Below are 22,927 nucleotides of genomic sequence, written 5' to 3'. Positions count from 1 at the left end.
TATGAGGGGGGGCTGCATTATACCCTATGGGGGTGCTACATTATATTCTATGGTGGAGACTGTGTCATACCTGAGAGGGTTGCATTATATTTTGTGGGGTGCTGCATTATATTCTATGAGAGGGGACTGCATTATATTTTATGAGGGGGCTACATTATATTCTGTGAGGGGGCTACCCCAACCCTTACTACATTATTAAGACGTGAACTACCTTATATTATACCCTGATATTAGCGCTTTTTACCGCACAATTGGTGGTCTTGTATCTATTTCTATGTAGCTACATAGTGGGCCCCAAGAATGATTTTCTCTGGTGGGCCCAAGGTGCTCCAGTCCGACGCTGCCCAAGCTGGTGGTCCCTGGAAAGGCCTCAGAGCAGTCAGCACTGCATGTCCAGCAAGGGAAAACAGGTATCCTAAGAGAGAGTCTGACATCACACAATGGGAGGTACCAGTAGTCACGTGATGAGAAGTTGCAGAAGGTCCTTTAGGTAAAGTTAAGAACACCTCACTGCAGCTCCAGCCGCCGTCCTCAACTGAGGAATATATCAATGAAATTCAAGGGAAAAGAAAGCGGTCACTAGGGAGCGCTGTGAGGGTCACAGTTACAATTGAAAGCAAAAGGTCCACCGCAGCTCCAGCCGTTAACCTTCTAGGAGGATACAAAATGCAGTAAATAGTAATAACGGTCCTAGGAGCGCTGGGAATGAGACCAAAACAAGGATTTTAGTGTTGAACCACAACGCGTTTCAACGGTTAAACCGTCTTCATCAGGTGGAAGTTTATTAATGGAGAGCAGGAAGGGGTATTTAAACAAATGGCAACCAATAAAATTTGCAGTCAGCAGGTCACATGATAAGAACAAGTCACATGATAAAATAGTAAGGTCACATTGTAAAAACACAATATTTTAATCAGATCTAGTGTGTGCTGAGATATATGGGAGAACACAAGAGTAGTGTGTGCTGAGATGTATGGGAGAGCACAAGAGGAGTGTGCGCTGAGATGTATGGGAGAGCACAAGAGGAGTGTGCGCTGAGATGTATGGGAGAGCACAAAGGGAGTGTGCGCTGAGATATATGGGAGAACACAAGGGGAGTGTGGCTGAGATGTATGGGAGAACACAAAGGGAGTGTGAGCTGAGATATATGGGAGAACACAAGGGGAGTGTGTGCTGAGATGTATGGGAGAACACAAGAGGAGTGTGGCTGAGATGTATGGGAGAACACAAAGGGAGTGTGAGCTGAGATATATGGGAGAACACAAGGGGAGTGTGTGCTGAGATGTATGGGAGAACACAAGGGGAGTGTGTGCTGAGATGTATGGGAGAACACAAGAGGAGTGTGCGCTGAGATGTATGGGAGAACACAAAGGGAGTGTGAGCTGAGATGTATGGGAGAACACAAGGGGAGTGTGGCTGAGATGTATGGGAGAACACAAGGGGAGTGTGTGCTGAGATGTATGGGAGAACACAAGGGGAGTGTGTGCTGAGATGTATGGGAGAACACAAGAGGAGTGTGCGCTGAGATGTATGGGAGAACACAAAGGGAGTGTGAGCTGAGATGTATGGGAGAACACAAAGGGAGTGTGAGCTGAGATGTATGGGAGAACACAAGGGGAGTGTGTGCTGAGATGTATGGGAGAACACAAGGGGAGTGTGTGCTGAGATGTACGGGAGAACACAAGGGGAGTGTGGCTGAGATGTATGGGAGAACACAAAGGGAGTGTGAGCTGAGATATATGGGAGAACACAAGGGGAGTGTGTGCTGAGATGTATGGGAGAACACAAGGGGAGTGTGTGCTGAGATGTATGGGAGAACACAAGAGGAGTGTGCGCTGAGATGTATGGGAGAACACAAAGAGAGTGTGAGCTGAGATGTATGGGAGAACACAAAGGGAGTGTGAGCTGAGATGTATGGGAGAACACAAGGGGAGTGTGTGCTGAGATGTATGGGAGAACACAAGGGGAGTGTGTGCTGAGATGTATGGGAGAACACAAGGGGAGTGTGTGCTGAGATGTATGGGAGAACACAAGAGGAGTGTGCGCTGAGATGTATGGGAGAACACAAAGGGAGTGTGAGCTGAGATGTATGGGAGAACACAAAGGGAGTGTGAGCTGAGATATATGGGAGAACACAAGGGGAGTGTGTGCTGAGATATATAGGAGAACACAAGGGGAGTGTGAGCTGAGATATATGGGAGAACACAAAGGGAGTGTGTGCTGAGATGTATGGGAGAACACAAGAGGAGTGTGTGCTGAGATATATGGGAGAACACAAGGGGAGTGTGTGCTGAGATATATGGGAGAACACAAGGGGAGTGTGAGCTGAGATATATGGGATAACACAAGGGGAGTGTGTGCTGAGATATATGGGAGAACACAAGGGGAGTGTGAGCTGAGATGTATGGGAGAACACAAAGGGAGTGTGAGCTGAGATATATGGGAGAACACAAGAGGAGTGTGTGCTGAGATGTATGGGAGAGCACAAAGGGAGTGTGAGCTGAGATATATGGGAGAACACAAGGGGAGTGTGTGCTGAGATGTATGGGAGAGCACAAGAGGAGTGTGTGCTGAGATGTATGGGAGAGCACAAAGGGAGTGTGTGCTGAGATGTATGGGAGAGCACAAAGGGAGTGTGTGCTGAGATGTATGGGAGAGCACAAAGGGAGTGTGTGCTGAGATGTATGGGAGAGCACAAGAGGAGTGTGTGCTGAGATGTATGGGAGAGCACAAGAGGAGTGTGTGCTGAGATGTATGGGAGAGCACAAAGGGAGTGTGAGCTGAGATATATGGGAGAGCACAAGGGGAGTGTGTGCTGAGATGTATGGGAGAGCACAAAGGGAGTGTGAGCTGAGATGTATGGGAGAACACAAAGGGAGTGTGTGCTGAGATGTATGGGAGAGCACAAGGGGAGTGTGTGCTGAGATGTATAGGAGAGCACAAGAGGAGTGTGTGCTGAGATGTATGGGAGAGCACAAGAGGAGTGTGTGCTGAGATGTATGGGAGAGCACAAAGGGAGTGTGAGCTGAGATATATGGGAGAGCACAAGGGGAGTGTGTGCTGAGATGTATGGGAGAGCACAAAGGGAGTGTGAGCTGAGATGTATGGGAGAACACAAAGGGAGTGTGTGCTGAGATGTATGGGAGAGCACAAAGGGAGTGTGAGCTGAGATATATGGGAGAACACAAGGGGAGTGTGCACTGAGATGTATGGGAGAGCACAAAGGGAGTGTGTGCTGAGATGTATGGGAGAACACAAGGGGAGTGTGAGCTGAGATGTATGGGAGAACACAAAGGGAGTGTGAGCTGAGATATATGGGAGAACACAAGGGGAGTGTGTGCTGAGATGTATGGGAGAGCACAAAGGGAGTGTGAGCTGAGATATATGGGAGAGCACAAGGGGAGTGTGTGCTGAGATGTATGGGAGAGCACAAAGGGAGTGTGAGCTGAGATGTATGGGAGAACACAAAGGGAGTGTGTGCTGAGATGTATGGGAGAGCACAAGGGGAGTGTGTGCTGAGATGTATAGGAGAGCACAAGAGGAGTGTGTGCTGAGATGTATGGGAGAGCACAAGAGGAGTGTGTGCTGAGATGTATGGGAGAGCACAAAGGGAGTGTGAGCTGAGATATATGGGAGAGCACAAGGGGAGTGTGTGCTGAGATGTATGGGAGAGCACAAAGGGAGTGTGAGCTGAGATGTATGGGAGAACACAAAGGGAGTGTGTGCTGAGATGTATGGGAGAGCACAAAGGGAGTGTGAGCTGAGATATATGGGAGAACACAAGGGGAGTGTGCACTGAGATGTATGGGAGAGCACAAAGGGAGTGTGTGCTGAGATGTATGGGAGAACACAAGGGGAGTGTGAGCTGAGATGTATGGGAGAACACAAAGGGAGTGTGAGCTGAGATATATGGGAGAACACAAGGGGAGTGTGTGCTGAGATGTATGGGAGAGCACAAAGGGAGTGTGAGCTGAGATATATGGGAGAGCACAAGGGGAGTGTGTGCTGAGATGTATGGGAGAGCACAAGAGGAGTGTGTGCTGAGATGTATGGGAGAGCACAAGAGGAGTGTGTGCTGAGATATATGGGAGAACACAAGGGGAGTGTGAGCTGAGGTATATGGGAGAACACAAAGGGAGTGTGTGCTGAGATGTATGGGAGAACACAAGAGGAGTGTGTGCTGAGATATATGGGAGAACACAAGGGGAGTGTGTGCTGAGATATATGGGAGAACACAAGGGGAGTGTGAGCTGAGATATATGGGAGAACACAAGGGGAGTGTGTGCTGAGATATATGGGAGAACACAAGGGGAGTGTGAGCTGAGATGTATGGGAGAACACAAAGGGAGTGTGAGCTGAGATATATGGGAGAACACAAGGGGAGTGTGTGCTGAGATGTATGGGAGAGCACAAAGGGAGTGTGAGCTGAGATATATGGGAGAGCACAAGGGGAGTGTGTGCTGAGATATATGGGAGAGCACAAGAGGAGTGTGTGCTGAGATGTATGGGAGAGCACAAGAGGAGTGTGTGCTGAGATGTATGGGAGAGCACAAAGGGAGTGTGAGCTGAGATATATGGGAGAGCACAAGGGGAGTGTGTGCTGAGATGTATGGGAGAGCACAAAGGGAGTGTGAGCTGAGATGTATGGGAGAACACAAAGGGAGTGTGTGCTGAGATGTATGGGAGAGCACAAAGGGAGTGTGTGCTGAGATGTATGGGAGAGCACAAGGGGAGTGTGTGCTGAGATGTATGGGAGAGCACAAAGGGAGTGTGAGCTGAGATATATGGGAGAACACAAGGGGAGTGTGTGCTGAGATGTATGGGAGAACACAAGGGGAGTGTGTGCTGAGATGTATGGGAGAACACAAAGGGAGTGTGTGCTGAGATGTATGGGAGAGCACAAGGGGAGTGTGTGCTGAGATGTATGGGAGAACACAAGGGGAGTGTGAGCTGAGATACATGGGAGAACACAAGGGGAGTGTGTGCTCAGATGTATGGGAGAACACAAAGGGAGTGTGTGCTGAGATGTATGGGAGAGCACAAAGGGAGTGTGTGCTGAGATATATGGGAGAACACAAGGGGAGTGTGTGCTGAGATGTATGGGAGAACACAAGGGGAGTGTGTGCTGAGATGTATGGGAGAGCACAAAGGGAGTGTGAGCTGAGATATATGGGAGAACACAAGGGGAGTGTGAGCTGAGATACAGTGGGGCAAAAAAGTATTTAGTCAGTCAGCAATAGTGCAAGTTCCACCACTTAAAAAGATGAGAGGCGTCTGTAATTTACATCATAGGTAGACCTCAACTATGGGAGACAAACTGAGAAAAAAAATCCAGAAAATCACATTGTCTGTTTTTTTAACATTTTATTTGCATATTATGGTGGAAAATAAGTATTTGGTCAGAAACAAAATTTCATCTCAATACTTTGTAATATATCCTTTGTTGGCAATGACAGAGGTCAAACGTTTTCTGTAAGTCTTCACAAGGTTGCCACACACTGTTGTTGATATGTTGGCCCATTCCTCCATGCAGATCTCCTCTAGAGCAGTGATGTTTTTGGCTTTTCGCTTGACAACACGGACTTTCAACTCCCTCCAAAGGTTTTCTATAGGGTTGAGATCTGGAGACTGGCTAGGCCACTCCAGGATCTTGAAATGCTTCTTACGAAGTCACTCCTTCGTTGCCCTGGCGGTGTGCTTTGGATCATTGTCATGTTGAAAGACCCAGCCACGTTTCATATTCAATGCCCTTGCTGATGGAAGGAGGTTTGCACTCAAAATCTCACGATACATGGCCCCATTCATTCTTTCATGTACCCGGATCAGTCGTCCTGGCCCCTTTGCAGAGAAACAGTCCCAAAGTATGATGTTTCCACCACCATGCTTTACAGTAGGTATGGTGTTTGATGGATGCAACTCAGTATTCTTTTTCCTCCAAACACGACAAGTTGTGTTTCTACCAAACAGTTCCAGTTTGGTTTCATCAGACCATAGGACATTCTCCCAAAACTCCTCTGGATCATCCAAATGCTCTCTAGCAAACTTCAGACGGGCCCGGACATGTACTGGCTTAAGCAGTGGGACACGTCTGGCACTGCAGGATCTGAGTCCATGGTGGCGTAGTGTGTTACTTATGGTAGGCCTTGTTACATTGGTCCCAGCTCTCTGCAGTTCATTCACTAGGTCCCCCCGCGTGGTTCTGGGATTTTTGCTCACCGTTCTTGTGATCATTCTGACCCCACGGGGTGGGATTTTGCGTGGAGCCCCAGATCGAGGGAGATTATCAGTGGTCTTGTATGTCTTCCATTTTCTAATTATTGCTCCCACTGTTGATTTCTTCACTCCAAGCTGGTTGGCTATTGCAGATTCAGTCTTCCCAGCCTGGTGCAGGGCTACAATTTTGTTTCTGGTGTCCTTTGACAGCTCTTTGGTCTTCACCATAGTGGAGTTTGGAGTCAGACTGTTTGAGGGTGTGCACAAGTGTCTTTTTATACTGATAACAAGTTTAAACAGGTGCCATTACTACAGGTAATGAGTGGAGGAAAGAGGAGACTCTTAAAGAAGAAGTTACAGGTGTGTGAGAGCCAGAAATCTTGATTGTTTGTTTCTGACCAAATACTTATTTTCCACCATAAAATGCAAAAAAAATGATAAAAAAACAGACAATGTGATTTTCTGGATTTTTTTTTCTCAGTTTGTCTCCCATAGTTGAGGTCTACCTATAATGTAAATTACAGACGCCTCACATCTTTTTAAGTGGTGGAACTTGCACTATTGCTGACTGACTAAATACTTTTTTGCCCCACTGTATATGGGAGAGCACAAGAAGAGTGTGTACTGAGATGTATGGGAGAGCACAAGGGGAGTGTGTGCTGAGATGTATGGGAGAACACAAGAGTAGTGTGTGCTGAGATGTATGGGAGAACACAAGAGTAGTGTGTGCTGAGATGTATGGGAGAGCACAAGGGGAGTGTGTGCTGAGATGTATGGGAGAACACAAGAGGAGTGTGTGCTGAGATGTATGGGAGAACACAAGGGGAGTGTGCGCTGAGATGTATGGGAGAACACAAGAGTAGTGTGTGCTGAGATGTATGGGAGAACACAAGAGGAGTGTGTGCTGAGATGTATGGGAGAGCACAAAGGGAGAGTGTGCTGAGATGTATGGGAGAACACAAGGGGAGTGTGAGCTGAGATATATGGGAGAACACAAGGGGAGTGTGTGCTGAGATGTATGGGGGAACACAAGGGGAGTGTGTGCTGAGATGTATGGGAGAACACAAGGGGAGTGCGCGCTGAGATGTATGGGAGAACACAAGGGGAGTGTGTGCTGAGATGTATGGGAGAGCACAAAGGGAGTGTGAGCTGAGATATATGGGAGAACACAAGGGGAGTGTGAGCTGAGATATATGGGAGAGCACAAGAAGAGTGTGTACTGAGATGTATGGGAGAGCACAAGGGGAGTGTGTGCTGAGATGTATGGGAGAACACAAGAGTAGTGTGTGCTGAGATGTATGGGAGAACACAAGAGTAGTGTGTGCTGAGATGTATGGGAGAGCACAAGGGGAGTGTGTGCTGAGATGTATGGGAGAACACAAGAGGAGTGTGCTGAGATGTATGGGAGAACACAAGGGGAGTGTGCGCTGAGATGTATGGGAGAACACAAGAGTAGTGTGTGCTGAGATGTATGGGAGAACACAAGAGGAGTGTGTGCTGAGATGTATGGGAGAGCACAAAGGGAGAGTGTGCTGAGATGTATGGGAGAACACAAGGGGAGTGTGAGCTGAGATATATGGGAGAACACAAGGGGAGTGTGTGCTGAGATGTATGGGGGAACACAAGGGGAGTGTGTGCTGAGATGTATGGGAGAACACAAGGGGAGTGCGCGCTGAGATGTATGGGAGAACACAAGGGGAGTGTGTGCTGAGATGTATGGGAGAACACAAGGGGAGTGTGAGCTGAGATATATGGGAGAACACAAGTGGAGTGTGTGCTGAGATGTATGAGAGAACACAAGGGGAGTGTGAGCTGAGATATATGGGAGAACACAAGGGGAGTGTGTGCTGAGATGTATGGGAGAGCACAAGAGGAGTGTGTGCTGAGATGTATGGGAGAGCACAAGGGGAGTGTGTGCTGAGATTTATGGGAGAACACAAGGGGAGTGTGTGCTGAGATGTATGGGAGAACACAAGTGGAGTGTGTGCTGAGATGTTTGGGAGAGCCTAAGAGGAGTGTGTGCTGAGATTTATGGGAGAACACAAGGGGAGTGTGTGCTGAGATGTTTGGAGAACACAGGTGGAGTGTGTGCTGAGATGTTTGGAGAACACAAGTGGAGTGTGCGCTAAAGAGAAGAGGAGTGAACTTCAGCTCAGGTGAATGCCGTTCAGGAAGTGTGTCGTAACTGGTCAATGCCTTACAACAGTGCGTGTCATAAACACTCTTGTAGTATTGTAGCAACCGGAGAGAGTGGCGAACCGGAAACACAAGATTTGTAGTATTTAGTGGTGCATTCGTTGTCCACTGGCGTGCCAGCTCTAGTAGACATTTGGTATTTTCTCACAGGCCAAATATAATTACACTGAGGGCCGGATTTGGCCTTCGGGCTTAAGTTGGACATGTATACGCTAGTGGAAATGTTACTTGCTTCACCTCTGCAGTCACACCATTGTTCCACTAGTGTTTTTCTATCAAACATGCTTCTCCTAAATAGAATCTGTGTTCTGAAGAAGGTCTAAGATAATGACCCAAATATTGTAAGTTAATTAGCAAGCAACTTGGATTGCTAATAAATATCACCTCAATTTATCTACGGAATGCCTAATTGTTCACATTTACTTTAAGTTGTTAGAATTGTCTCCTTTTTTAGACCTGGCATTCTTCATCGGAGTCAACATGTGCATGGAGTTGTTACATGTTTCTGTGTTTGCACTTTTTGTTGTTGTTGAAGTTAATACATCCACCTCTAAGTTGTATATGTTTTTTGTGTCTAATTTTGCAGATGATGCAGATGAAATTCTCATACGTAATGAGGGAGGCGTGGAATTTGCACTCAACTATGCCAAACGTTGGTGTAAATACGTGCGGGAAGTGCTGGGGTACATTGAGAAGAAACTCAGCTATGGTAGATATAAAATGCCTCACTGCAGAAATGTAGTATAGAATCTGTCATCACACTGGGTTTTCAGCTTTTTTTCTTTAATAATACTTTTGTGAATTTAATTCATCCATTCTCTTACTTCTATAAGTTTTTATTCAGTCCAAGTAATTAAGGTGGGGTTCAAATCTCGGCACATCCACCTTAGCTAAGAAGAAGGTACCCTCTGCTCGGGGTTGGAGCGTAGAACAAGCATGCTTTATCTCTCTCTTTATAGATTTAATTTGGGACATGGACAACAGCCAAGCACGATTATTGGTCTGTTTGGGAAAATCCCATCATCACTAGTCCTGCTCTACAAGCAGACAAAGTCCCAGCTATGATGGAGGTTCCAAAAGTCACACTCTCACCTAAGATAGGCAGGTTTTGTAGTTGTGGCTGGACATCTGCATAGTTTCCCAACAATGCCACCAAAGGAGAAAAGAAGAATTGCACAATGCTCATTCAAAGAAATAAATTGTTTGCATAATGTGAGGATGTTCTGGGTCCTCCAGGTGGTGTTCATAGCCATATTCTGCTCAGAGAAATTGAATTGAAGTTTTATATAATTAACTCAGAATCTCCTTAAAGAGAATCTTTCACTGGATTTTTTTTTGTTTAAACTGAGTACTTCCTCCTTTTGGTTCTGTTCCTCTGATTCTAAAACAGTTTTTCTTTTTATTCTGTGCCCCTCCATTCCAAAGTTATACCCCTTTGAAATAAAGATGTAAATTTTATCTCCATCTAACTGGGCGTAGACCACAGAACTTTATTGTGGGCGTTTTCTTTTTCCTCCCTTTATGTTGACCAATCAAAATACAGTCCTGCCCACAGAGCCGTTCTAGCGGGATGAAGGGAAGATTTGCATCTTTATTACTGAGGGGGATAACTTTGGCACGGAGGGGCACAATAACAAAGAAAATCTGTTCCAGAATTAGTGAAGGAGGTACTCATTTTAAATATATTAACAAAATCCAGTAAAACATATTTTTTAAAGGGTATTAAAACAATGGATTTTCCAAGCGAGACTACCCACATTTTCTACTGGGTAGATTTTTTAAGTGACAACTTATTCTTCAGTACTCTGACATGTTAGTAATTCTATGTAAAAGGGTGACTGAAAGGTACACTGTATATCTAGCTCACTTTCAGCTAGTGTCACAGATCAGTGGCTCTTACAAGCACAAAGAAAAAAAAATTGTTCCAGGACAAAGTCCTTAAAATATAAAACAAAGTTTCTTCCTGTTTGAAAAATCCATTGAAATCCAAAAGCGACATAAGTCACCACGCTTCACAAATTGATATCACATCAGAAATGGAAAAACATCCTCTTGGTCTACGCATTTCAGATCACATCTTTAATCATGACCTGAGGTCAAAATGTTAATAGATTTTTTGATTAAGAAAAATCTTTTTACATTTACAGAACTTTGGAATGAATATTTTCTCTCTATTTAATGGGGTTCTCCTGCAGTGATGTAACTAACTAGAGTTCGATGGTCCCCCTGTGCAAGATTTGGACCGGGCCCTTCACTCGCAACATCCCTCCCCCCCACTGCCGCATTTTGATCAACTGTATGGGACCTTTAACCATTCTAAATCCTATAAGGTCACACAAGTTGCACCTCCTTCCCCATTATGTATTAATGGCCCCTATCTTGAGCTCCTTCCTGGTATACATGTTCCCCATCGTGGGCCCATCCTAGTAAATGTGTATCCCCCATCCTGGTATATATGTCATTCATCCTGGCCCCATCCTGGTATATGTATATACAGTATGTCCTCAATCCTGGTATATACAGCTCTGGCAAAAATTAAGAGACCACTGCAAAATGTTCAGTTTGTCTGATTTTTTCTCTTTACAGGTATATTTTTGAGTAAAATGTAAATTGTTCTTTTATTCTATAAACTTCTGACAACATGTCTCCGAATTTCCAGGCAATACATTTTGTATTTTTTTTTTTCCGAAAAGGAGAAATGGTCAAAATTAAAAAAAAACAACCAACCAGTGCTTTCAGACCTCAAATAATGCAAAGAAAACAAGTTCATAATCATTTAGAAACAACAATACTAATGCTTTAACTCAGGAAGAGTTCAGAAATCAATATTTTGTGGAATAACCATGATTGTTAATCACAGTTTCCTGCGTCTTGGCATGTTTTCCACCAGTCTGTCATGTCGTGACTATCCATCATCCTCTTGATTACATTCCAGAGGTTTTCAGTAGGTTCAGGTCTGGAGATTGGGCTGCCCATGACAGGGTTTTGATGTGGTGGTCTCTTAATTTTTGCCAGAGCTGTATATATATCCCCGTCCTGGTATATGTCCCCCATTCTTCTGCTGTTCTTTAATGCACAGAAAAAAAAACAGATTCTACTCACCTTCCCTCCACTCCCCCTATCATGTGGCATCCTCTTCTAAAGGTGTCAGCTGACATCATCATGCAAGCGACGTGAGCGCATGATGTCATTGCCATGGGTCCCTAGTAACGTGCATGTCGAAGTAAGCTGCTGGCCTCTGATTGGCCGGCAGCTTGTATAGCGGCGCTGCGCCAGAATACATTTCAGCATCCGAGGACACACATCCAGTTGAAGTTTGTGCTGGCGCTGGTGAGCCCCTCACTTGCACGGGCCCGGTCGTGACCTCTGCACCTCTAGCCACATACAGTTCAGCAATGTGACACAATATTTTTCCAACGTGGTGATTCTTCTTGTTAATAGAGTCTGAATTTGCCAAGAACACCATCCGATTGTGCGAGTCTGCAAGGAGCAGCCTTAGTCAGCAGGTAAGCTGTTTTTTAAGGGTCTTAAGACCTGATTCATCATTGTTTATCTGCCATTTTTTTCCCGTGTATTCAGCTAAATCGTCACTTAAATTCCACAATAAAGAACGTGCAGATAAATGGGGTAAAAACTGGCAGGGGCGTCTGGACAAAATGCGGATTTAAAAATAAGCAACACACAAAACTTAATGCTTTTACTTTATGTTTGCTACAGACAATATATCCTGTGTGTAGTCTTATCCTGCACTTATGTGCTAATAACTTCCATCTTCCTTTTTGCCCTTCTGCACTTTCCGATGTTGGCAACCAGAGGGGTCAGATGAAAGAAAATAGAACATGACTGCAAGATCAGACTACATAGGTTTTATTTGTAGTCTGTAACCTTGGAGACACATAGTTCTGTATAGGAGCTGTAGCCTAAAAATGTATAATAAATATTTAATTAAAGGAATTATTAATAACTGGTCAACTCCTTAACAGCTGTCTTTCTTTTCCTAGTTATATAGGAAATCTATGCAGCCATTTTATTCTTGCATCTGTTGTTGGGAAAGCAGTCGTCTTCAGTATGGCCATATTGACACATGAATTTTATATAGTCTGCCTAGCTAAACAGATGTTCCAGAGCTAAAATTTGCAAATATAACAATTAATTAAAACCATAGTTATTATGAGTGTGTCGTATTTGTGCAGCGTAAAACAGTAACAGCTAGACAGTGAGAAGGGGAGAGGAGGGATATGCAGCTGCAGTTTCCTTCCCTTGATGTGTCGGTCAGAGATTCCATGGTATAGAAAAAACACATCCAAGGACATGTCTGTCTATTGAAAAGTGTCACCTATCGCTGAAGATTTCTGCTTCTAACTAAAACACTTTTGGAATCTGAAAGATTTGGTAACGTTTGGGTACAGGAGAGCTGAGAATCTCTGCATTGCAGTATATTATATTTGTGTATATCGGTGATGATTGAATGACGAAGCTACATTCACGTCTGGTTACTCTGCGTTTGGGCTATTACAGACATGCATGCCGATGCAGGATGTCTACCTTCTACTTTTGGACCATGAAACCCACACCGGAAACTCAGCCCTGGAAACAGTGGCTCTACTACAGATGAAAAAGTATTGTCAGGTAAGTGGCTGATAAATGTACCGCCTGGCTCCGCAGTACAGGTAATGGGCATAAATACGATGCTAGAGAGGAATGAAGGAACACTTAAACCCCTCATTGGATGACAAACAAAAGATTCAAGTTGTAAATCTTTAATCTAAATTGTCTAGTTTGTTGAGAACAAAACCAGTGGAAACCAAAATCATCAACCAATTGAGCACTAATTCCAAATCCTCACGAAAATTAAAGTAGAAAATTGAAATCAAAAGTGGATATGTATGTGTATGGCCCCCACATGCCTGTAAACATTCCCGACAATGTCTGTTTATGCTCCTGATGAGACGACAGATGGTGTCCGACTCCTGGGGGATCTCTAAGAAATGGATCAGGCCGTCAGTGAGCTCCTGGACAGATATGCTAAATTGGATTTGGATCTTAGGAACCCAGGGGCAAGTCAATGTCATCAACGACTTCATCATCTAGGAATTGCCTACACACTCTCTCATGAGGCATTGTGCTGCACCTGGAGGAACTCAGGACAATGGCAACTGCATAAGATCTGACAGAGGTTTCGAAGATTTCATCCCGGTAGCTAAGAGCAGTCAGGGTACCCTCCAAAGATATGCCTCCCAGATCATCATTGAACCACCATCAAATTGGTCATACTGTATGATCTTATAGACAGCATAACATTCCCCACGGTGTCACTCGACTTTTCATACATCACAGGTGCTCAGTATGAATCTGTGAAGAGCATGAGGCACCACAGATGGACCTGCCAATTCTGGTGTTCTCTAGTGAAAGACATTCAAGCTACATAATGCTGGACTGTAAGATCAGGTCCAACTACAGGTCATTGGGCCATCATGCCACTCTCTTGGAGACTGTTTCTTGCAGTTTGGCCAGAAACATCAGTAAACATGGGAGGTAATTTTGTTGGGCTCTGATAGTGTTTCTTCGGTTCTTCCTCGCATAAAGTAGGAGATACCGGTCCTGCTGTTGAGATGATTTCCTTCTATAGCTCTGTCCAGTGTCTCCTCATTCAGTGGCCCATTTTTTTGGATCTACTCTATGCTCTTGAGACTGTGATGGAAGACAGAGCAAACAGTCCCACAAAGGCTTATATGGATGTGCCAACAGTCCCGCAATGGCTTGTATGGATGTGCCAACAGTCCCACAATGGCTTGTATGGATGTGCCAACAGTCCGGCAATGGCTTGTATGGATGGGCCAACAGTCCCACAATGGCTTGTATGGATGTGCCAACAGTCCCACAATGGCTTGCATGGATGTGCCAACAGTCCCACAATGGCTTGTATGGATGTGCCAACAGTACCACAATGGCTTGTATGGATGTGCCAACAGTACCACAATGGCTTGTATGGATGGGTCAACAGTCCCACAATGGCTTGTATGGATGAGCCATTATGGAGGAGCTGGGCTCCCTGAATGGGCTGCAGGTATTGCTTCTTGCTACCTATAGTAACAAGGACACTAGAAAAAGAGAAAACTATAGAATGAGTCAGCAAGGTTAAAGAAAGGGGAATTGTCTGAGGCCATCACCTGTAATACTATTCCCTTTATGGGTGTTTGTCTTGCTGTTACTCTCCAGCACGCCTGTCGTCATTTGCACCAAAGCTGGTGAAATTAATTCATAATCGCTTCTGCCTCCTAAGTGGACAGATTGATGTCTCTAGAGTGACTTGGGGTTAGACATGACGTGCAAGCGTTCACATAATTTTTTGAGTAGTGTATATCAGGATGTTTGGCTTACAAAATGGTCACGTGAGATCGAGAACTACTGTGGACGTATGTATCTAGTAGAGCCCCTAAGACTACATACTACAGGGAAACATAAGTAACTCTTTTAGGATCCAAAGTCTTTTTTTTACTCTCAGATGTATAAAATCATCAAAAACCTCTGTCTGCCATTGTGTGAAATTGGAGGCATACGGAGATATGGAAAGACTCCACAGAGTTCTATGATTGTAGTATAACGACTACATACAACTCATAGTTCAGCGCACACAGCCCAGGGTTCAGCTCATTTTTCATTTATATTTATATATATATTTTATACAAAATTGCAAAACGTAGGAGAAATGTTTTATTATATTTAGGATGATTCTGTATTGATAAATATGGTTTGTGTTCCAGCCTTTGTTAGCAAAGAAGACAGAGATTGAGAAGTGGAGAAAGGAGTTCAGGGAGCAATGGCTCAGAGAACAGAAAAGAATGGTGAGTGACCACGTCGGGACCTTGACGATGTAGCGGTGGCCATACACATAATCTCAAGTTGATCATGTCCAATGATAATTTGAAGTCCAGCAAACGGGGGTTTAAAATCAAATAATCTTTATTGTAAATCCATTTAAAGTATAGGAGGCGCAGGACGTTTTTCTGACGCGTTTGAGTCATTCCAACATTTTTTTTCAACTTTCAAAATGTCCTTCTTATTGACAGTTTTTCACAAAAGACGTGACATATGAATGGCCACCATTTTCCTTTTGAAAGCTGGTAATGGAGGTCAAAGCAAGGACCAAGAACAAAAGGAAAAAAAGACGAGTATCCTCAAAATGTTTCTCGCTAGTGTCACCAACGTCTCGTGGATTCTGCAAGTACAAAAATATCTAAGACAGGATCATTTACTATGGATGGAATTGTGGGGTCCAGTATTCAGTTCATCATCATCATCTCTGGGGTTGGGGGTTTAAGGCTGCCACATGTGAGTCTTTGATGTGTCTATCTGAACCACTGTTGGAAAAGTCTTATCTTCTTGAAGTGGCACCAAGACTGGTTGCTCCAAGCTGCTCTCTTTTTCCTTCTCGATTTCCCCTTCCCAAAGGCTGATAAGTGGTGGATAGAAGTCAATCCAACTTTTAATCATCTACGATTAAGAGTTAATTTGACTTGAAACACATCAGCAAACTTTTCTGTATCCGCTACATTTTAGATGGATTTACAGTAAAGATTTGGGGTTTTTAAATTCAAATTCTCATTGGACGAAACGCGCGTCGGGGTGGAGGGTCACAGCACCAGCCCCCACATTGTGTATATCTGTCCCTATTTCAGCTTATATTGCCATACTCAATTTTGAGGAGTTCATAATTTTTACTGAGGCATACGAGGACCGGTGACACCTCGATAATCAAGCACAAGGACTAGGATTATTGCCAGGCCATGTTTATAGATATCAGCTAGGTGCAGTATGTTCCTCCGATTTTCTGCCTGGTTGCATTGATTTGCCTCCTAAATCATTCAGTGCAGACTGTCTTTAGTATTTTTGTTACTCATTGCAATTGGTGTGTTTAAAGGGGCTTGTAGCCTTATGTGTCCCTCACATCTGAGGTTACTTTGTTTGTTTTTTACTATTGTTCATTTTTTCATTACTTTTAAAAGAATTTACTAAAATACAATTTTATGATAATTTTGAATTTGTGCATTTCTGCTCACTCCCTTATGGATGTTGCAGTGTAACGGACAGAATATGATGAGATCTTGCATGGAACCTCAGTGACATGGATTTACCGTGACAGAGACAGAAGACCATGGTGTCTGATTCCTCATACTCCTGCACTGATTAGAAGCACTTCACCACCATGTTAAACGGTGCAGTTTTCTGCTATCAGTGCAGGGGTTAAAAAAGGGTTTTCCCACAGAAAAAGGTTCAGTTTTATCAATAAATCTTGGAATAATAATAAGTTCCGCAATTGGAAGTGTTTAAATAAAATGTTCCTGTGCTGAGATAATCTTATAAATGTGCCCCTGCTGTGTACTGTGTAATGGCCGTGTCTGACTGTACAGGAACATGGTCTGATCATAGCACAGCTCCTGGGCGGGGCGGGGGGAGGTTGGGGGTGTATAGACATTACAGCATGGGATCACAAATGATTCTTTCTTTGAAGTAAATCATTGTTTTAAAACAGGCACAGCCATTTCACAGTACACAGCAGGGGCACATTTATAAGATTATCTCAGCTCAGGAACATTTTATTTAAGCACATCCAATTGTGGAACTTATTATTATTACAAGATCTATTGAATAAAATGAACTTTTGTTCATGGGCAATAAGAATTGTCAGTGCTAGTTTTATACTGCCTGGTGTGGAGTTGGAGATTTTTGTTGAGGAGGCGTTTCGCAGTGTTGTTCTACAGACTGGTGTTTGGTGATTTGTCTGTGTGCATATCCTCATCCACTCCTATTTGGTTGTTCCTTTCTTTTACTTCCCTGGGTTCCACTCTGTTGTTTGTGAGTGCATATTTGTATGATTGGTACTTTCATTTATCTCTGTACGTCTTCCCTTGTTAGTCTGGTTTATGTATCTATAATATAACACTGGGAGCGTCACTCTATTCGAAGCCTTTATAGACTGCGCAAGCGCAAGCGCCGGCACAGTCTGGACCCCACAGAGTGATGCTCCCAGGAGATCGCGGTATGCGTACACACTGAACGCACACCACGATTTCCACCAGAGAGGCAGGGACCGTGGACGTGCCAGGAGGGTGAGTATTATATTCACCTGTCCCCCGTTCCAGCGCTGCGTGCGGCTCCGTGTCCCGGTCCTCTGCTGTGATGTTCACAGTTCAGAGGGCGCGATGATGCGCTTAATGCGCGCCGGCTCCGCCCTCTGACTGAACAGTCACAGCCAGAGGAGCCGGAACACGGAGTGGACGCAGCGCTGGAATGGGGGACAGGTGAATATAGCAAGTGCTGGGGGGCCTGAGCTAGCGGCGATACCGGCACCTGACCCCCACAGCGCGCCGGTGTCCCCGCCTGCTCAGGCCCCCCAGCACTCGGCGCCCAGCGACGATAGGTGAGTATGGTATTTTTTTTTTATATATCGCAGCAGCATACGGGGCATACACACTGGAGCGTCTTATGGGGCCATAAACCATAATGGAGCAGTGTACGGGGGCATATACAATGGAGCATGTTATGGGGGCCATAAACCATAATGGAGCAGTGTACGGGGGCATACACTATGGAGCATCTTATGGGGGCCATAAACCATAATGGAGCAGTGTACGGGGGCATACACTATGGAGCATCTTATGGGGGCCATAAACCATAATGGAGCAGTGTACGGGGGCATACACTATGGAGCATCTTATGGGGCCATAAACCATAATGGAGCAGTGTACGGGGGCATACACTATGGAGCATCTTATGGGGGCCATAAACCATAATGGAGCAGTGTATGGGGGCATACACTATGGAGCATCTTATGGGGGCCATAAACCATAATGGAGCAGTGTACGGGGGCATACACTATGGAGCATCTTATGGGGGCCATAAACCATAATGGAACAGTGTACAGGGGCATACACTATGGAGCATCTTATGGGGGCCATAAACCTTTATGGAGCACTGTACGGGGCATACACTATGGAGCATCTTATGGGGGCCATCAACCATAATGGAGCAGTGTACGGGGGCATATACTATGGAGCATCTTATGGGGGCCATAAACTATAATGGAGCAGTGTACAGGGGCATACACTATGGAGCATCTTATGGGGGCCATCAACCATAATGGAGCAGTGTACGGGGGCATACACTATGGAGCATCTTATGGGGCCATAAACCATAATGGAGCAGTGTACGGGGGCATACACTATGGAGCATCTTATGGGGGCCATAAAGCATAATGGAGCAGTGTACGGGGGCATACACTATGGAGCATCTTATGGGGGCCATAAACCATAATGGAGCAGTGTACGGGGGCATACACTATGGAGCATCTTATGGGGCCATAAACCATAATGGAGCAGTGTACGGGGGCATACATTACTGAGCATCTTATGGGGGCCATAAACCATAATGGAGCAGTGTATGGGGGCATACACTATGGAGCATCTTATGGGGGCCATAAACCATAATGGAGCAGTGTACGGGGGCATACACTATGGAGCATCTTATGGGGGCCATAAACCATAATGGAACAGTGTACGGGGGCATACACTATGGAGCATTTTATGGGGGCCATAAACCTTTATGGAGCACTGTACGGGGCATACACTATGGAGCATCTTATGGGGGCCATAAACCATAATGGAGCAGTGTACGGGGGCATACACTATGGAGCATCTTATGGGGCCATAAACCATAATGGAGCAGTGTACGGGGGCATACATTACTGAGCATCTTATGGGGGCCATAAACCATAATGGAGCAGTGTATGGGGGCATACACTATGGAGCATCTTATGGGGGCCATAAACCATAATGGAGCAGTGTACGGGGGCATACACTATGGAGCATCTTATGGGGCCATAAACCATAATGGAGCAGTGTACGGGGGCATACACTATGGAGCATCTTATGGGGGCCATAAACCATAATGGAGCAGTGTACGGGGGCATACACTATGGAGCATCTTATGGGGCCATCAACCATAATGGAGCAGTATACGGGGGCATATACTATGGAGCATCTTATGGAGGCCATAAACCTTTATGGAGCAGTGTACTGGGGCATATACTATGGAGCATCTTATGGGGGCCATAAACCTTTATGGAGCAGTGTACGGGGCATATGGATGGGAGAAGCAAATTAAAGAATGGTGGCGCAGGATGGGAGCAGCACATGACAGAATAGGGCAGCAAATGACAGAACGGGGGTGCAGGATGGGTGCAACACATGACAGGATGGGGGCGCAGGATGGGTGCAACACATGACAGGATGGGGGCGCAGGATGGGAGCAGCACATGGCAGGATGGGGACGCAGGATGGGAGCAGCACATGTCAGAATGAAGGAGCAGGATGGAGCAGCACATACCTGGATGGAGACCATATACCAATATAAATGCTCGCCACCCGGGCGTAGAACGGGTTCAATAGCTAGTTATGATATACAGCTACTCCCCACTTTCCTAGGGGAGAGGACAGATAAGTGCTGATTCAGGAGTACAGCAAGGTATGTGGCCACGACATATTCATCATTAAAAGTAATTTTAGGTGCCCCTAGCTTTTGGAATAGGGAGGGAGCACCTAGCCCCGAGATATCAAATGACAGTGATGTGGCACCCAGAATGACAAAGATTGACAGTCATCTTGTGTTTGAAGCACCCGCTAGGACCGTGGGATACTCGGTACCGGGCCAGTTCTGTTCTTCAAGGGGTGGTCACGGTGGCAGTGACCTGGTCCGTTGCCCTGGGAGTCCAGTAAAAGAGGGTTAATGAAAATGGGGAATAAAGTCTAAAGAGTAGTATTGTTCGTGATGCCACCTGTGGTACTCGGCCAGGGATGGACGACGCTGCTTAAAGGGGTCCATTGGGGATGATGGTATTGCAGCAGAGGTGGTATAGCTCCCCACATATAGAGCTTAGTCCCCAGGGCTCCCGGTGCAGTTGGTAAGGATGATAGATGGTGAAGTGCAGGAAAGGATTAGAAGACACAAGATTGCAGTCTCTTTACCTTTTACTGATGCAGTTCAGGTACAGGTTACAGGTGGTCTTTACAATCCGGGCAGCCTGGAAGCGATTCAGAATCCCCCTAGCCAGGTGCGGTTGGAAGCCTTCCTTACTGCGCTGTATTCTCAGTCCCTTGCTGCCTGAGGCTTCATACAAGGTTCTCTCTCACGCTGTCCCTTTTAGGTGGACACTACCCACATGGCAGACAAATCGAGCCTTTTTACAGGGGTCCCTCTCTCATGGCAACTCCGGGCTTTATCTGCTGCTGTGCCTTCGGGTGAAGTTGTGGCCAGAAGACTTGGAATCTCTTGCCCGCTGGTTTCTGCTTTGGAACATACAGTTCCCCACAACCTCAGACTTCTGGCCTCCGGTTTCTGCACTCGATCCTGGAGTGAGCCCAATCGCAACTCCACTCCAGTTTCTCTCTCCTCCCTTGCTCCTTCTCTCCTACAGACTGTCTGACTCTCCTGTTAGGAGCTGCATAACCACATGTCTGCTCGGCTCCAGCTCTCCTCACAGACTTCCCTAAACTCCTCTTGCAGCCAGAATATATAGGGAAGCCACCCTCAAACCGGGTCTCGAGCACCCCCTTCTGGCTTGGAGTCAGAACAGTGTTGTATGTATGTGTTACCTGTTAAAGGGATCCTTGTCGCTTCCAGGCATGGCAGCACCCTCCCCTTGAGGAAGGCAATACCACTGTAACAACCGACTTCCTGGGGTGTTACATTTTTCTTCCATTTTCTAATAATTGTGCCAACACTTGTTGCCTTCTCACCAAGCTGCTCGTCTATTGTAGCCCATCCTAACCTTGTGAGGTCTACAATTTAGTCCCGGGAGTCCTTAGACAGCTCTTTGGTCTTGGCCATGGTGGAGAGGTTGAAGTGTGATTGATTGAGTGTGTGGATAGGTGTTTTATACAAGTAATGACAGGTGCAATTAATGAGTGCAGAAAAGGAGGACTTCTGAAAGAAAAACTCACAGGTCTGTGAGAGCCAGAATTCTTGCTGGTTGGTAGGTGATTAAATACTTATTTTAAGCAATAAAATGCAATGTATTTATTAAAAAATCATACAATGTGATTTTCTTGTCTATTTTTTGATACTGTCTCTTACAGTTGTATTATGCCTAAGATAAAAATTGCAGAACTCTCCATTCTCTGTAGAAGGCAAAACTTGCAAAATCGACAATGTATCAAATACTTATTTTCACTAATGTAAGTGGTAGAAAGCTGTTGGTAAATTCCCCCCATATTGTAGTTTTAAAAAGAACCGGGCAAAGGGAGAAGAGTCTCCTGGACAGCTTTCTTCTGCCTTCTCCCAACCTGTCTCCTCTTGATTGACAGCTCTCTTAGTTTACACCAAGAGATTTCCTAATTACACATGTTCTCCATATTAGGAAACTATAAACTTTAATGCTTCCCATTCTGACACAATTTTCTCTTTCATCACAGGCAGATTCACTGTCCTCATTACGTAAGGCCAAACAACAGTATATACAACGCTGTGAAGACCTGGAAAAGGCCAAGCAACTGAGCGCCAAGATAGAAGAAGAGCAGCACACGGGCACCTACCCTGGAAGTGCAAGCAAACTTTTGGAGAAACGAAGGAAGTCCCGTGAGGAGGCTCAAATCAAGGTAAGGATAGTAAATGGCAGAAGATCGGTTTACTGACAGGATGACTGCGGTTTACAAATTAGTAGAAATCGATAATGCACAGATACACTATATAGCCTATAGTATGTGGACACCCCTTGTAATCAATGAGTTTTGGTGTTTTTACCATACCCAGTGCTGCAGTCAACAACAAAGCCATATAATTGCGATAGAAAAACTACTTACCTGCCCTTTTGCTCTTACCAATCATAGCTGGCAGATGACATCACATAGCTTCTGACGTTGGCAGCAGTGAAGGTAGTCTCTGCTCTTGAACACCACCCAGTCTGTTTGATTGACAAAGGTGGAGGCGCTAGTAAAGTTCCTGCTGCCTGACCAATTGCTAGGGTTGGTCAGCGGATTTGAGGGCAAGTCTGCTGGCTAATGGAAGCTCATGCCACTGTAAGGTGCACAGGGCGGTAGTCGTGGGCAAGTGGCTGCTGTTTTCCCACACTCTGACACCCTACACCTGATTCCCTTGTGCTGTGCGTGTACTGCAGAGGCATATTCCAGATCATGTCACACCCTTACATACCTCCCTCCTAAAATATGGTCATCCTGTAAGACACCAAAATATTCAGACATGCATAAAACCACATTTAAAACATTTTCTTTCTTAGTAGACAACATGTGTGTTTTTTCTTGTTGACCATCACTGACCCTGTTCCTGGAAAAGGACTAGTCCTGGTCCCATTCAGTTGGGACACTGGAGCAATAAGTTCAAGTTCTTTATTAAACCGACCCTTTGGCCCACACAAATAACAATTATCCATGGGCACAGTCCTTCTCCTCTGCAACCTGGCATGCACATCGGGTCATGTGTTTTTCTCACACATCCACATGACGGT

General features: G+C 45.3%; 1 protein-coding gene across 2 annotated transcripts in view; it reads left to right on the top strand.

The window, feature by feature from the left end:
* Positions 1 to 22,927, top strand: part of GMIP (GEM interacting protein) — a 108,238-nt gene that overhangs the window by 53,674 nt on the left and 31,637 nt on the right. For both annotated transcript variants that reach the window (XM_069766766.1, XM_069766765.1), the window contains 5 exons: positions 8,996 to 9,118; positions 11,851 to 11,915; positions 12,928 to 13,038; positions 15,174 to 15,254; positions 21,879 to 22,061. In XM_069766766.1, the coding sequence (XP_069622867.1) occupies positions 8,996 to 9,118; positions 11,851 to 11,915; positions 12,928 to 13,038; positions 15,174 to 15,254; positions 21,879 to 22,061 (563 nt within the window). The remainder of the gene's footprint in view (positions 1 to 8,995; positions 9,119 to 11,850; positions 11,916 to 12,927; positions 13,039 to 15,173; positions 15,255 to 21,878; positions 22,062 to 22,927) is intronic.

This window comes from Ranitomeya imitator, chromosome 4 (genome assembly GCF_032444005.1).
Source record: "Ranitomeya imitator isolate aRanImi1 chromosome 4, aRanImi1.pri, whole genome shotgun sequence".
Taxonomy (NCBI): domain Eukaryota; kingdom Metazoa; phylum Chordata; class Amphibia; order Anura; family Dendrobatidae; genus Ranitomeya; species Ranitomeya imitator.
The sequence above is the reverse complement of the archived record's forward strand: the minus strand, read 5'-3'. Positions and strand labels throughout refer to the sequence as shown.